Here is a 14071-nt window from a genome sequence, read left to right as displayed (position 1 = left end):
CTGTGCCTTGGGACTCGCTAGTCACCATTACAAAGCCAACTGTAGGGCACTGAGTAAACCCTCCCATTGCCCCCCCTCCTCCTACAAGGTCCTGGGGTGGAATTACCTGATTCTTGCTCTCTGGACCTGGACTCTGGCTGCAGCCCTCTAACATGATTTGCTTCAGCAGATCTGAGCCACTCCAGTGCCTGCTGCTTTGTTTCTGTAGGGGCAGTGGCTCGGGTGTTCAGCCTCCTTGGAGGGAAGTAGGAGAAGAGATGTGTTTAAGAGAAAACAATATTAAAACAACACACCACTCTGTGCACATGCCTGTCTCCTAAGATGTACAGTTCCCTAGGGTGCAGGGAAGACCCTGGTGCTTTCACACTTCTGCTGCTCTCCCGGGACCTGTGTGTCTGTTCTCACTACAAACAGCTCTCCCCCACCCCACCCAAAGAAAGGCTTTTAAACTGGTTTGTGTCCTTTGATCTTCTAGCTACCAGCACTGGCAGACCCCTGGTCTGGGAATATGTCCTTGCCCTGTAATGCTCCCCCACCCCTTGTTTACTAGGAAGTTCTTTATCTGCAGTTATCATGGTGTTTCCTTGCCTTTTCCCACAGCCTTTATTAAGCTAGAACTATCATTTGATCATACAGGATATCTTGTAACCCAGCGCACACCAATTTCACCCACTGACCAGGTCGTATGCAGTGTCAATAGTATTGCACCTTGCTTATACAGCTGCTGATCCATCACAGTCGTGCACCATGGCAGTGCTTCAGAGCAGAGTTTATACAGGGGAAGCAATGGCATTTGAAACCAAGTGATGACCAAATTTCATTTCCTAATTCTAGATGGAGTTGAGCCAGAAACTTCTTACTGTCCATTACCTTGGCCAGGGGTGTTACCAGTGGCACAGTTACTGTAGATGACCTTTCTGTTTCTGGTGTTAATGCCTCACATTCACATACCTTGAGCATACTGCCACTCAGGCTAAGGGATCAGATTCTGAAGCTTCCCCAGGAAATTCAGCAGAAGTCTCATCCTCTGTGCTAGGTGAGGAAGGATTATTTTCTTACTTTCTCAAATGCAGGATAGCTCTTGTGGATGGCCTGTCACTGTGCTGTAGAGGAGATCAGAGTAGATTATCATAATGGTTCTTGCTGGCCTCAAAGTTACAAATCTGTAAAAGTTGTCTAGCAAAGGCAGCATAGCAAACAACTTCACTTTTGCTGGTTGGCAAGTGGCAGGAGAGTATACTGGAGAATGGTTCTTCTTAGTAGGACCTTGGGGAGAATGGAATAGAAGTGAGCTCTAGTTGTATGCAAGTGGCATTGTCTTTGGGGTTTTCTGATTTTTTTTTTTTTATTTTTTTTTTTTTTTTTTTTTTTTTTTTTTTTTTTTTTTTTTTTTTTTTTTTTTTTTTTTTTTTTTTTTTTTTTTTTTTTTTTTTTTTTTTTTTTTTTTTTTTTTTTTTTTTTTTTTTTTTTTTTTTTTTTTTTTTTTTTTTTTTTTTTTTTTTTTTTTTTTTTTTTTTTTTTTTTTTTTTTTTTTTTTTTTTTTTTTTTTTTTTTTTTTTTTTTTTTTTTTTTTTTTTTTTTTTTTTTTTTTTTTTTTTTTTTTTTTTTTTTTTTTTTTTTTTTTTTTTTTTTTTTTTTTTTTTTTTTTTTTTTTTTTTTTTTTTTTTTTTTTTTTTTTTTTTTTTTTTTTTTTTTTTTTTTTTTTTTTTTTTTTTTTTTTTTTTTTTTTTTTTTTTTTTTTTTTTTTTTTTTTTTTTTTTTTTTTTTTTTTTTTTTTTTTTTTTTTTTTTTTTTTTTTTTTTTTTTTTTTTTTTTTTTTTTTTTTTTTTTTTTTTTTTTTTTTTTTTTTTTACTAAAACAAAATAAGCCAGCATAAATGCTGGGACGTGCTCAGAGCACCTTTGTGTTTGCAAGGGCTTGGATATCTGGATGCTAAACTGCAACACTCATGGAAGAATCCCTGTTCTGTGATTCAGACCAGCATAACTGTAAGCTCTGCTCATCCTCACAGGTGAATACAGGTTTCCTTTACAGTAGGGCATAAGAAGCTCGGCGCTGCTTTGACGCAAGATCCACCTGCAGCACAGAGTACCTCCGAACCTGGCTTTTAGTTTTCATAAACACCCAGCTTCATTAACAAAGCATGCTCTGTTTAACAGTTGGGCAGGTTTTTGGTAGTTACTGACCCCAAGCTCAAACTGAGACCTGAAAACTCACCTCTGCCTCTTGCTGCACCTGAGGACTATTTTATCATTTGAATGTATAAGGCAGACTTGTGCTCTTTAACGAGCAGTTCTAGGAATGATATGCACTGCACCTGCATGCTTCAGCTGTTGTGCACTCTTGGCGTTTAGGTCAGTGTGGATATCATAATGACTGTCCTTGCCTGGATGTGATTCACAATCAAAACGTGGTCAGTACAGTGACGTCTCTCTATGTGTAGGGAGCAAGATCCACTAAATAACCTGTAGGCTGATCCTGTCCTTATTGCAGTCATGCTTCTTGCCATTGTCACTCTGGTCAGCCAGACTGAGGTCCTTCCAAGTGATCCTTCCAGAAACCATCGTTCAGGTACTTCAAGAACCCACCTCCAGATGGCTGGCTTCAAGCTCCCCTCCCTGTGACCTAGACATCAGTTGCTGTTCCCCATTTTATCTTGCTGCACAGAGGCAAGGCCTATTTTTGTTCTATTCTTTCTCTGAAGCCATCAACTTCAGGCTGCTGCTTCTTGCCTGATATTGTGGAGTTGCTTAAACTCCTGGGACCTGACCCTGCACTTGGCCCCATCTAGGCTGCCAGTCAGGGGTTGGAAGGTAGAAAAGACCTTGCAGTTAACACTTCTGATAACCAACTGCAACCAGGCTTCCACTTTCTCTTCTATGAACAGAAGAGCGGGATCCCCTCTTGCGGTGTGCATTGGACACGGGGCAGACTCTGGCCCTCCTATTGTTAGTGAAATGACAATGGAGAACCACCTTCCCAGAAGCATCAGGGCACACAGCCCCACCATCCCCAGGAGTAAGTTCCTAGAAAAGGAAAAAACGCATGGCATCAGCCAAAAGGTCATAGCTGAACCGTGACTCATACAAAGCAAATGGTGCTGACGCAAATCTCAGTTTACCACCCCCCACCCCCATTCCTTTTGGATGGGAATGATTTCCTTGATGGGATGCAGCCGTCATTTCTCTGCAGTCAGACTGGAGAAGCTGGTCACTAGTGATACAGCAGTGGAGAGAAAATGAAAAAATGTTCTGCGGGAAATGGAGGGTCTCCAATTTATCCTGGAGGACATCAGACTTGCTGCCTGCCCTCAGCCTATTTGTTGTCTGAAGCAGAGTAAACTTAGCTGGTTAGCTGGAGCTTAAACTGAGTGGGTCTAACAGGAGCTGTATACCTGAGCATGTGTCCAGTGAGCTTCTGCCTGTGCTCACATACACTTTACAAAGAGTGTGTAAGACTTGCAGTGAGTGAACCTTTGGGTGCCTCGCTGTGTTCCTCTCACATGGCCTTCCAGCTGTAGGTGTCAGATGATTCCCTTCCTTTCCTTAGGGCTTCCTGCATGTTTGGCCATCCAGGCCACCTTCTCCACCTCTTGAAATACAATGGTAGCAACTTTATCCAGTTTTAGACTCCCAATTGCTCTTAGGTTTTGGTTTGGAAATAACAACAGTTGCATCTCAGCCTGTACACAATCTAACCGCTCATCCTGGAGGTTTTCATGTGCCAGTACTGCAGAACACTTGGTATCTTGGGGCCTGTGCAGTCAACATAGGACACTGTCCTGTGGATTATCAGATTAAAGTGCTTTAACAAGTCGTTCCAGGAATGACATGCACTGCACCTGCACACTTTGGCTGTTTTGCACTCTTGGCCTTTTGGTCAGCCTGGGTTTCATAATAACTGTCCTTACCTGGAGGTGACTCGCTCTATGATGATTTGGAGCTGCCTGGTTTTTTTGCATTGTAATAGTGTCTAATGCCCTTTTATTTTCAAGACGCCCAGTGAGATTTTCCAAGCATTTTTAGTTTTCAGTTTCCTGTTTGTACAGCTGGTTTCATTGATATGAAACACTGACTTAACAGCTCCATAAACTCGCTTTGTAATGAACTTCCAAACCAGAGGAGAACATTGTTGAATATGGACAAGTTTGGACTCCTGCTTCCATCCAAAAATAAGTCGTCATGGTTATTTTTTAGTGGGCTATTAACGTGCATCTTTAGTGATTGCTAGAGATGGTGCATTGCCACCTTAACATAGAGTGGGACACTTTACTATGAAAATGGCAGAGAAGCCTGAAAGATAGTCTCAAGTCTCTAGTCTCAGAGGCTGTGGCTTTAGAATGAAAGCATCAACATTCCTTTGAGATGGGTAGTTGGACCCCTTTACCCCATTTTGTGTACACACTGGGATGTGGACAGGAACCATGCGAGTCCATGGCTTTCCCAAAGCTGTCTGTGGAACCTAGAAGAGCAAAATCCAGTGTTTTACAACTGAGCTGTGTCGAGCACCACTGCTCGTATACTTAAATTCCCTTCATGCTAAATGAACTCCCGGTGCTGCAATCTGTACTGTAATTACTAAGAAAATCAAATCACTGACAGTCAATACTGTGTAACAGCTTGTAGTAAAATATTTACTAATCTAAATATAGCCTTTCTATCTGGTTCTCTTCATCAGTGCTGAAAATATTTTCCTTGTTCCCATTAGTTGAACTGATACAAGTTCTAACTTATTGACTTATAATGAACTAATTTCCAGCATGAATAAGTCACTTTACAGACAAGCTGGAAAGCACAGTTCCTTCCCTGAATAATTAACTAGTTACAAGGCATGGGGAAAGGTTACAACCTAACAGCACGTGGTAGCAGTGGGATGTGCATGCATTTTGTCATCACTTGGGACCTCACTGGCTTGGGCAGGTCTTTCCTGAATGGTCAGACTGCCAAGTTGGTTGCTCAGCTCCATCTCAGGAAGGCAGTCTGTTGTATCCGCTGGAATCGGCTTATAGGAGAGTTCAGAGACTTCTCAGAGTGGCCTTGGCAAGCCAGTGACATTGGTTGACACATTATCCTGCTTGCTCTTCTGTGGCATAAATGTCCTTTCAAAGGCTGTGGATATGCTGGTCTCAAATGCAGTTCCTCGTTTGTGCTGAAGCTGCAGCAGTGTTTACCCGCAGCATCCTGGATTGTTGTCAGTGTCCTAGAGGAATTTCTCTTGTTTGCTTAGGTTTTTGCCAGTCTGTTAAGGGGCTGAAGGGTGTGAGAGATGGAGAGAGGCTGTGGGAATGTAAAGTCTTAACTCGGCTCCAGCAATCCTATAACGCTGGCTCCCAGGAGAAAGCATCTGCTTGGGAGTACCTGCCCACAGTGACCCCAGTGCCTCCTGGAAGGCAAAAAGAGGCTTTTGCTCCCAAGAGTGGGTTGTCTGTTTCTGCTGCAACCGTTGATGGCTTTCAGAGATTCCTATGTTAGCTTGCAGTGTTTAATGCTCACATCTGGCAGAGGAGAAACCTTTGACCTCCGGCTTAGGATCAGGGTCCTGCCTAGTGGGAAGAGAAGCGGTCAGAAGGAGTTGCAGTATTTGCCTCCTGCTCCAGGCAAAAGATGGAGTGGAGCATCAGACTGTTAGTCATGGCTGTGCAAGGGCCCCTCAGTAGCCTGCAGGGAAAGGCATTTGGCCGCACACCAGCCTTCAGATGCACAAAACTGCTTGGGCCAACACATGGCTAGTTTGTGCTCTGCTAAAACAGTGAGTTTTAAAAGCAACAAAAGTCAGCTGTGGTGAGAGAGAAGTTTGCTGTATCCTCTAAAGCCACGAATCATTGGAAAGGATGGGAGGTATTTCTGAATAGACTCACGGGGGAGGACCAGTGGCTTGGGGCTGATCAGATGTGCTCTTCCTGTGCCTGACATGCTGATGCAAAAACTCTGTTCCTCTGCTGACTGGAGGAGTGCGATGGGCTGCCTGCTTCTCTCCCCCGCCCCCGGCATTTAAACTGCACGTGTCATGTTCCTGGCAGAATGAAAATGGGGAAGGTACCACCCCCCGGAACACGTGCATGCTCTAAAACTATGTCTAGCTCAGTCTTCCTCAAGAGCAAGTGCAGCAACTGGGTTCTGTGATTACAGATTAGATCAGTTTTAAGTGACTAAATAAAACGAGGCAACCCTGAGCACTTCTGCATGGGTGTGAACACTGCATTGCTTAGATGTTTCTCTTCTTTCCCAGCATGTCTCTTGATGCTCTGCTTTTCACATCCCTTAACAGCAGAGGCTTGTGGGAGCTCCTCAAATACATCTTACTTTCTTTAAAAATCATCATGGCTTTTCCAACCAACACTTGGTTTTGTTTGACTCGTCTCAGTTTAAAAACACTTTCCAAGGAGAAGATGATATAATCTTCCTGGCAGTGGCTCTGGGCTCTGTCCTCCAAGTTGTATGTTAAGATTTTATATTCAGTTGATTATTGCAAGCTTAACGTAGAGGTGATTAATTTCCCTTTGTGAAAGCAGTTAGAGCAGGCAGTCCTGTAGGAAATAGCGGTATTTTCATGTGAAAAAAGCACGTATCCACAGTTCCCAATTCCCTTTACCACGAAATACATAAATGCAGGGCTTCTTTCTGGGTAATTGATTCAACTTTGTCCGTACCTCGCATATCCACAGAGTCTGGCAGCAAGTCTGTGCCATGAAAGACTATTGCAGCAGAGTGCTGGTAAACAGAAAGGACTGGGGAGTGGGGGGCATGTTGAGAGAAACAGAGAGAATTACTTCTCAAACGAGAGTACTGCAACTTCCTCAGGGTCATAAAGCTTTGGAGACTTTAAATGCCAGCACAGGGTCCCCCTACCTTGTAAACTATGAACCGCAAGTCACGTTAGCACTTTGGGATTTCATCTCCCCCGGCAGGCAGGGTTACAGCTGCTGCTGCTCAGCAGCACAGTGTTCCTGGAGAGCAGCACAAAGCTGGCTCCAGGCCTGCCTCCCTGCTCACTAATACATCGTAATCCTCCACAGGACTCACCGGATAACCATAACTAACTTCTGTCTTGGAAAGCACCTCGTGAGTGAAGACGACCTGCTGAAAGATCAGCGAGGGAGCCCAGCCTACATCAGCCCAGACGTGCTCAGTGGTAGGCAGCCCCTTCCCTCCTGGTGGGAGCTCATAGCCCCTGTCCCATCATTAGTGTTCTGTAATATTTGTACATGTTCTCACTACTAAGCAGCACTTCCTTCTGGTAAGAGGCCTTTGAAGTCCCCTTGCGTCCTGATGTACGATTGAGTCTGTTTTTCCAGCAGGGAGGGAGTTGGGCAAGGAGAGATCATTTTTAGGGTTTGTTGCCAGTCAAAAGCTAATTTGGACTAAGGCAGGGGAATAAAGCAGCATTTGGGTCTGTTCTTCAATAACTCCCTTGGGGACCATCTCCTGTGCTCTCCCTCTCTCAGTTCTTTTCCACTGGAGGTCTCTGTGGCTTCACAGGCTACATACCTACCCCGGGGCCAAAGCAGCCACAGGCTCCGGACCCTGCCCCAGATTCAGGACTGGAGTCTGGACAGCCCTTGCCCCATGCTGACTCGCAGACTTGATCACAAGCAAGATGTTCATTGAGTTTCTGGGAGACTGATCCTAGTACAGAGAAGCCGCCCTCTGTCTGCCTTCTGCCTTGCTAATGTGCCTGTGTGAGGGGGAGCTAAAAAAGGAAGCCACAACGAATCAGTGTTGTAGGTCTCACTGGAAGGAGCTATCTTCTAGATGGCATGAATCTTGGGCTCACAGAACATGACTTCTAGAGGAGTAGGGGGGAGGAAGTGGTGGAGGTGCTATGCTGAGCTGTGTGTGGCAGAGCACGAGTGCAAATGTAGCAAGGACTCTCCCGTGAGTCACAGGAGTCCTTCTCTTCATCCCAGGTTGTGGTGCAGTGAAAGGTGTAAAGCGCCAGTCCCATGGTGGGTCCTGTAGTGGGCCAGTGCTGCAGTGTGAGGCTTCCCAGCATGCCTGGGCACAGGGGAGGGGTCCCTGAGCACTGGGCCATGCATGTCACATCAGACTCCAGCAGTCGTGTGTTTCTGATCGCATCTGAAGGCTGAGTCACAGCATCTTGACAGGGTTGTATCGGAGCCAGATGCAGGAAGCCTGGAGCTTGCCTTCTCACGTGGAGGCTATGGGGAGGAGGGGGTATGAGCTGACTTCCTGCAGATTGCTGCTCAAGTGGTAGAATTTTTTTTGTCAGGGTTTCCTCCCCTGTTCCCCATGCTTCTCGCTTCAAATCCTAACAGAGCCAGGATGGCAGGACCCTCAGGAGGTCACATCTAGCCTGGCCCCCTGCTCAAGGCAGGATCCTTGCTGCCCAAACCATGCCAGTCTGAGGCTCATGCTCCTCAGTCTGATTCATGATTACAAGCTACCATGTTCCTCCCTGCTTTGGCCTTGTGTAGCAGGAAGCCTTTTCAGTCTCTGACATCCACAAGTGCTTTGCCTTATGCTCATATAAGCACCACTGAAATGCAACTGTTTCAGGGGGCAGACACTAACCAGTGAGCACTTAGGGACAGTGGGGAAACCTCTCAGGCATCTGCAGCATTAGATTTAAAGGAGACGGGACCGGAGAGAGAAACCACCGGGCTCAGTCTTGCCAGGCCCTAAATCATTGGTTCCCAAATTGGGGGGGGGGGGGGGGGCCGCGGGCGGGGGGCGGGGGGGGGGGGGGGTCCTCCTCAGTAGGGTCACGAAGGGTTCACACACATTCACATTCATGTGCATGGCCCAGGGTCGGGGCTGCCGTGCACAAAGGGGGCAATGGCGGCTCCCCTGTCCCTGGGCCACTGCTGCACTCTGCTCCCCGCAGCCCCTGCAGTGCTGGGTTGGGAGGTCCTATCAGTGGCCAATTTAGGATTGCAGCAAAAAAAGGTTGGGAACCAGTGCACTGCATACCTGTGTCCAGAAGAATGAGGGCTGAGGGAGTGCCCCCAGGATGGGAAGCTGCAGGGCTGGGGCACAGACACAGGCCAGGCTCTGAGCTCCATGGAAGGCACCTAGTGTCTGGTCACAGGAGCCTGCACATCACTCGTCTCAAGACCCTGTTGTAAATAGTTCTTTCCACCACAGGGAAGCAGGCTGACTTCCTGAACCCCCAGCTCCGAACTGCACTTCCACACAGAGTATGCCCCTTTGTCAAGGACCTTTGTGAAGGCAGCACTGTGATGCAGGATGTGGGGTGTTACCCATGCTGCTTTAATGCCAGACTGGCTCTAATGCTAGATTCTGATGCTCGTGCTTGCTGTTGGAGGCTGGTCTACATGTGATGCTGTGTTCCTTCTCTTGAGTGCTGCCAAGGGCAAAGGCTCCATGTGACGTCTGTCCCCTTCCTCTGCAGGTCGGCCGTACCGTGGGAAACCCAGTGACATGTGGGCCCTGGGCGTGGTGCTGTTCACCATGCTGTACGGCCAGTTCCCCTTCTATGACAGCATACCTCAAGAGCTCTTCCGCAAGATCAAGGCTGCCGAGTACACCATCCCTGAGTGAGTCCCGCACCCCTGCCCTTGCCCTTGGTTCCAGCTCCTCAATGTCAGGTGGGTGGGAGGGCCTCAGCCCAGTGCAGAGCCAGAGCCCAGCAGGCACTGCTCTCCTAGGCACGAGAGTGGAGCTGAGGTGCCTCATCCAGCATGAGCACGGCCCTGACCTGTCTGCCTCCATTCCCCTGCCACAGCACAGGAATAGGGAACGCATTGGTGGATGGAGCAATGCCTGCTGCTCAGCTCTGACCAGTCAGAGCAGTCGCATGCCCCCAGCATCCCACCCATCCCTGTCCCTGCTTGGCCCCGCAGCACCTGTGCTATACATCCACATTTGCCTTGGCTGCGTACCCCTGGTGCCCTTCCTCTCAGCCTCATGGTGGTGTCTCTTGACAGAGATGGGCGGGTTTCTGAAAACACTGTGTGCTTGATCCGGAAGCTGCTGGTCCTGGACCCGCAGCAGCGCCTGACTGCCTCCGAGGTGCTGGAATCGCTCAGCTCCATCATTGCGTCCTGGTAAGTGCTCCTAGGTCACCAGAGGGAGTCTGCATCCTTGTGTGGTCAGGGACATCTCCCACATGAAACAGGAACACGTTGCCACAGAAACGGCAGCTCCCCAGGTCCGGCTCAGCAAAACCAGGCATGAGACCTGGAGTGGGAGAGCTTGGATCTAGAGCAGACTGGGAAGGGTGGTAGGAGTGAGATTGAAGGTGCCTCTCCAGGGATTGCAGAGCCACAGTCAAAATGGGCACACCCCTCACCCATCCCAATGTGGCTGCCCGTTCCAGCAGATGTTTGTGCCAAGTAGGCACTGACTATCCAGCACTGTGACCCCAGCATCTGAGGCCAAGGGCTCCCAAGCTGGATGCAGTCATGCCCTGCCTGAGTCAGCCGTCGGGCTTGGTGACTTCTGGAGCGGTGGCTATTTTCACTTGTACCTAGGCCAGACTACGAATCCCACATCCTGTGTAGAGCTCTGGGCGCTGGTAACACAACTTCCTTCAAGTCAGAACAACAGTTAGCTGTGGGTTTGAAGCAGCCCATCGGAAGCACAGCCAAGGCTGCACCTATGCGCCGCAGTGCCCCGGATGCACCTGGCAAGCTAATTCTGCAGTCCCTGCATGGCAGCTGGGCCAAGCCCTGCACAAGTTCTGTCCTGCATTGTTCATGCTCTCTCTCCCCACAGGCAGTCCATGTCCTCACTCAATGGCCCTCTGCAAGTGGTGCCTGACATTGATGACCAGGTGGCCAACCCAGAGAACCCCCAGGAGGTGAGGATGCTGCGGCAGGGGGAGGAAGGGAGTGGGAGTGGTGTTGGGAGTGGCAAGTGATGGATCAGCACAAGTGAGTGGGGAGCTGTTGAGAGCAGGCTGATGCCCAGCAGCTCTTCCAAAGGCCCACACAAATCTGTCCCAGGGCTAACGCCTTCCTCTTGTACTGCTGCTGCTCCACTGCAGCTCCTGCCTTCTCCTGTCCCTCTGCTGAGCCCACAGCATCTGTGCTAACGGCTGTGGGAGGCATGAGCTGGGCAGCTGGTGAGAACCACACTTGCAGGCGCAACAGCAGCACTGTGTGCAGCCCCGTCCAGGGAGCAGCCAGCTTGGGGGCACATTCAGGTGACCTTGTGGCTTTCCTGCTTCTGCAGTTGAGCTTGTTTCCTGGAGGGAGCGGGAGCATGGGGCGGGGGGGGCAACAGGGCAGCAGTATCTCTAGGATCACCTGCCAAGTGCATAAACATCCTGTTTGCTGTGAGCAGGGAACCCACGTGCCTGCCAGCCCCTGGCCTGCTGCGCACGCTAGCCAGGCCTCTTCCCAACATGTGGGAAGCGGCACTGACCACTTACTCAAGCTTCTTGCTGGGCTTGGAAAAAGCATCAGTCAGCCTGAAGCCACCAAAGAGCCATCTTGCAGGTAACCAGCTGCAAGTGTCACTGGCTTCTTTGATACAGATGGCCCCCATCTACCAGCTGCAAGTCTGGGGCTGTCTGTAGCAGTGGTGAGTGCCCAAGGAGGGGTGAGTGCCTCCCCTTGTGTTCACCCTGGAGCAAGTCCTGTAGCAGGCCGAGGCCAGCGAGGGTGTTAAGGGGTCAGGCTGCGAGCATGCGTGACCAGTGCCAACTGGCTCTGACTGGGTCTGTCCTGGCTGCAGGTGAAGGTGACAGAGGAGTGCTCGCAGTACGAGTTTGAGAACTACATGAGGCAGCAGCTGCTCCTGGCAGAGGAGAAGAACACGCTGCATGAGGGCAAGAGCTTCTTGCAGAAGCGGCAGTTTGGGAACATCCCGCCCGTGCGGCGCCTGGGGCACGACGCCCAGCCCATGAACCCTCTGGACGCAGCCATCCTGGCCCAGAGATACTTGCGGAAGTAGCAGCCCTGTGCCCACAGCACAACGCACCATCCTGCAGTCTGCCGCTCGCCTCACCTGCCACAGCTCGACAGCAATACCCGTGTCCCCTGGGAGAGAGCAATGTAGCAGTTCCTCCAAGCTCTACGAAGGGACACACACTCGCTCTGTCAGAGGGAGAAGACTGAACAAGCTGGTTTTGGAAGCAGCAGACTCTGTGTCTTCTGGAACCCTTGTTTTTAAATCCAAGCCTCGATGACTAATTGCTTTTGATCATGACTTTTTAATCTACCTCTCTTGTCTTTGTAACCACGCTGCCCTCCGGATCGAGCAGCAGCTCTGGGGAAAGGAGATGATGATCGAGGGTGAAGGCGGCTTGCTGGCGCACGCGCTGTGGTGGGCTGCGTAGCGTAACATGGAGAGTGGCTGATTGCATTTGCTCCATATGGTTTGAATAAGCTTAATTTTTATCTGGGTTTCATGGAAGTAGTAACTTCTTGAAGCCTCCCACTCCCCCCCCACCTCTGCATCCAACCTTTGTTCTGTTTTTAACATCCCACTGGTTTGAACACTCTTGTCTAACCCTCCTTGTTCTGCGGGGTCCTGGTCACAGTGCCACAGGGTCTGAAACAAGCTGCATGCAAATATTTAACAGCCATGTGCCCTTGGTCAGCTAAGGATGAAGCTTGTTTTCTTGTCAGAGGAACCAAGTGAGACAAGAACAGCCGTTGCAGCCCATCGCAGCCATGGCCCAAGCTCTCATCCGCAGTGCGTGGAGGTCTGGCAGAGCTCATTTAGGCCCACTCTGGCTGCTTCCCCTGTGCATACTTTCACCGATTTTTTTTTTTTTTTTTTTTTTTTCCCCCCCCCCCCCCTTTAGCTTCACAATATATGATTTAATCTATTTTTTCAGTAGCTTATCTGAGGTGCAGTCGATTTTGCATTAATTCTGAGTTAGTTTTCACACTTCATTGTGGTACAGATCTAATATATGAGTTACAATGTGAACAAGTTCCCCAGAATACTCTGTTTCGACCCAGCACAAGAGGCCTCCTTGTCAGCCAGTGCAACCTGCCCTCTGGGCCTAGCAGGAGAACTTGGCAGCCTGCATGCACCTGGAGCCAGGGTGGAGGGGTGTCCCCAGTGCCACATCTGGCCCCTGGACCATGGTGAGAACAGGGTACACTGTTTCTGAGCCTCGTTTTGTGAACTGGATGCCTGTCTTGCCAGATAAACTGTTCTCACCACAGGGCCAGGGCCGAGGCCCTGGCCTATCCCAGAAGCATGTTCCTTCCCGCAGGTGGCACCCCAGACCCCGACTGCGCTGTGTTACCCACTGGCATGTTGCCCTCCCCAGTAATAGCGTGATCAGCTTGAAGGCAGTGCTTTGACAGCCAGGGTCCCTGGTGTTGAGAGTGTGGCCAGGCCACACTGGAGCAGTGACATGGGCAGAGGCTGGCGAGCTTTGCACTGGGGTGCAGTGGTTGGGCTGCCTACAGGAAAGGCTTCTTGCGAGCCCCGGGGCTGGGGCTGTTTCTCCAGTCCCTGCCCCAGGGCCCTGGCACCTACTGCCTCTGTAGGGCCCTGGCCTCTGCCTTCCTGGGGCTCAGCAGCCCGTGTCCTTGCAGTCAGTGGCCTCTTGTGCCTGGCCCTGTGCCTGGCCACTGGCCTGGGTCCTGCTGCCTTAGACCTGCCAGGGTAGGGGCCTGTGAACACTAAGGGGGGGGCCAGGCAGATGGGATGAGAAGTCCTGTTTGCCTTATTTATTGTTGTGGGGAGGGTGGGGGCGTGGAGCTGGGGCTGCCCCCCCACTTGAAGCAATACCGCCGCGCTCGGGCTGGGGCCGGGAGGGCCCCTTTGTGTAAAGACCTATTTTTGTATGGACGAGCGCAATAAACACTTCCCTCCCTGCAGTGCCTGCCTCTCTGTTGGGGTCTGGTGGGGCTGGGCATTACCCTGGGGCCTTGGGGTGGCAGTGTGGTGGGATTGGGAGATGGGGGGTCTACCAGCCTGGGGAGCAGGGTTGGGCAGGGGGAGGCTGCAGGGTGTGGGGGCAGCCTGGCCCGCGGGAGGGGGAGAGGGAGGGTGTAGCGGTGGGATCGTGGCAGCGGCCCGGGGGCTTCAGCCCGGCCGGGGGACGGTGGGACTCCACGTCCCCTGGGTTTCCTGCTGTGGCCGGGCTGCTGCGGCTCCCGCCCTTGTCTTTGGGCCCGGCC

General features: G+C 50.2%; 1 protein-coding gene across 1 annotated transcript in view; it reads left to right on the top strand.

The window, feature by feature from the left end:
- Positions 1–13768, top strand: part of STK40 (serine/threonine kinase 40) — a 32506-nt gene extending 18738 nt beyond the window's left edge. Inside the window, exons 8-12 of the mRNA XM_025215866.1 lie at positions 7016–7131; positions 9373–9517; positions 9908–10027; positions 10698–10782; positions 11661–13768. Of these exons, the coding sequence (XP_025071651.1) occupies positions 7016–7131; positions 9373–9517; positions 9908–10027; positions 10698–10782; positions 11661–11879 (685 nt within the window). The 3' untranslated portion in view covers positions 11880–13768. The remainder of the gene's footprint in view (positions 1–7015; positions 7132–9372; positions 9518–9907; positions 10028–10697; positions 10783–11660) is intronic.
- Positions 13769–14071: the final 303 nt, after the last annotated feature.

The sequence above is a fragment of the Alligator sinensis genome, unplaced genomic scaffold (genome assembly GCF_000455745.1).
Source record: "Alligator sinensis unplaced genomic scaffold, ASM45574v1 scaffold964_1, whole genome shotgun sequence".
In the NCBI taxonomy this organism is placed as follows: Eukaryota; Metazoa; Chordata; order Crocodylia; family Alligatoridae; genus Alligator; species Alligator sinensis.
This window is presented reverse-complemented; position numbering and strand designations above follow the sequence as displayed.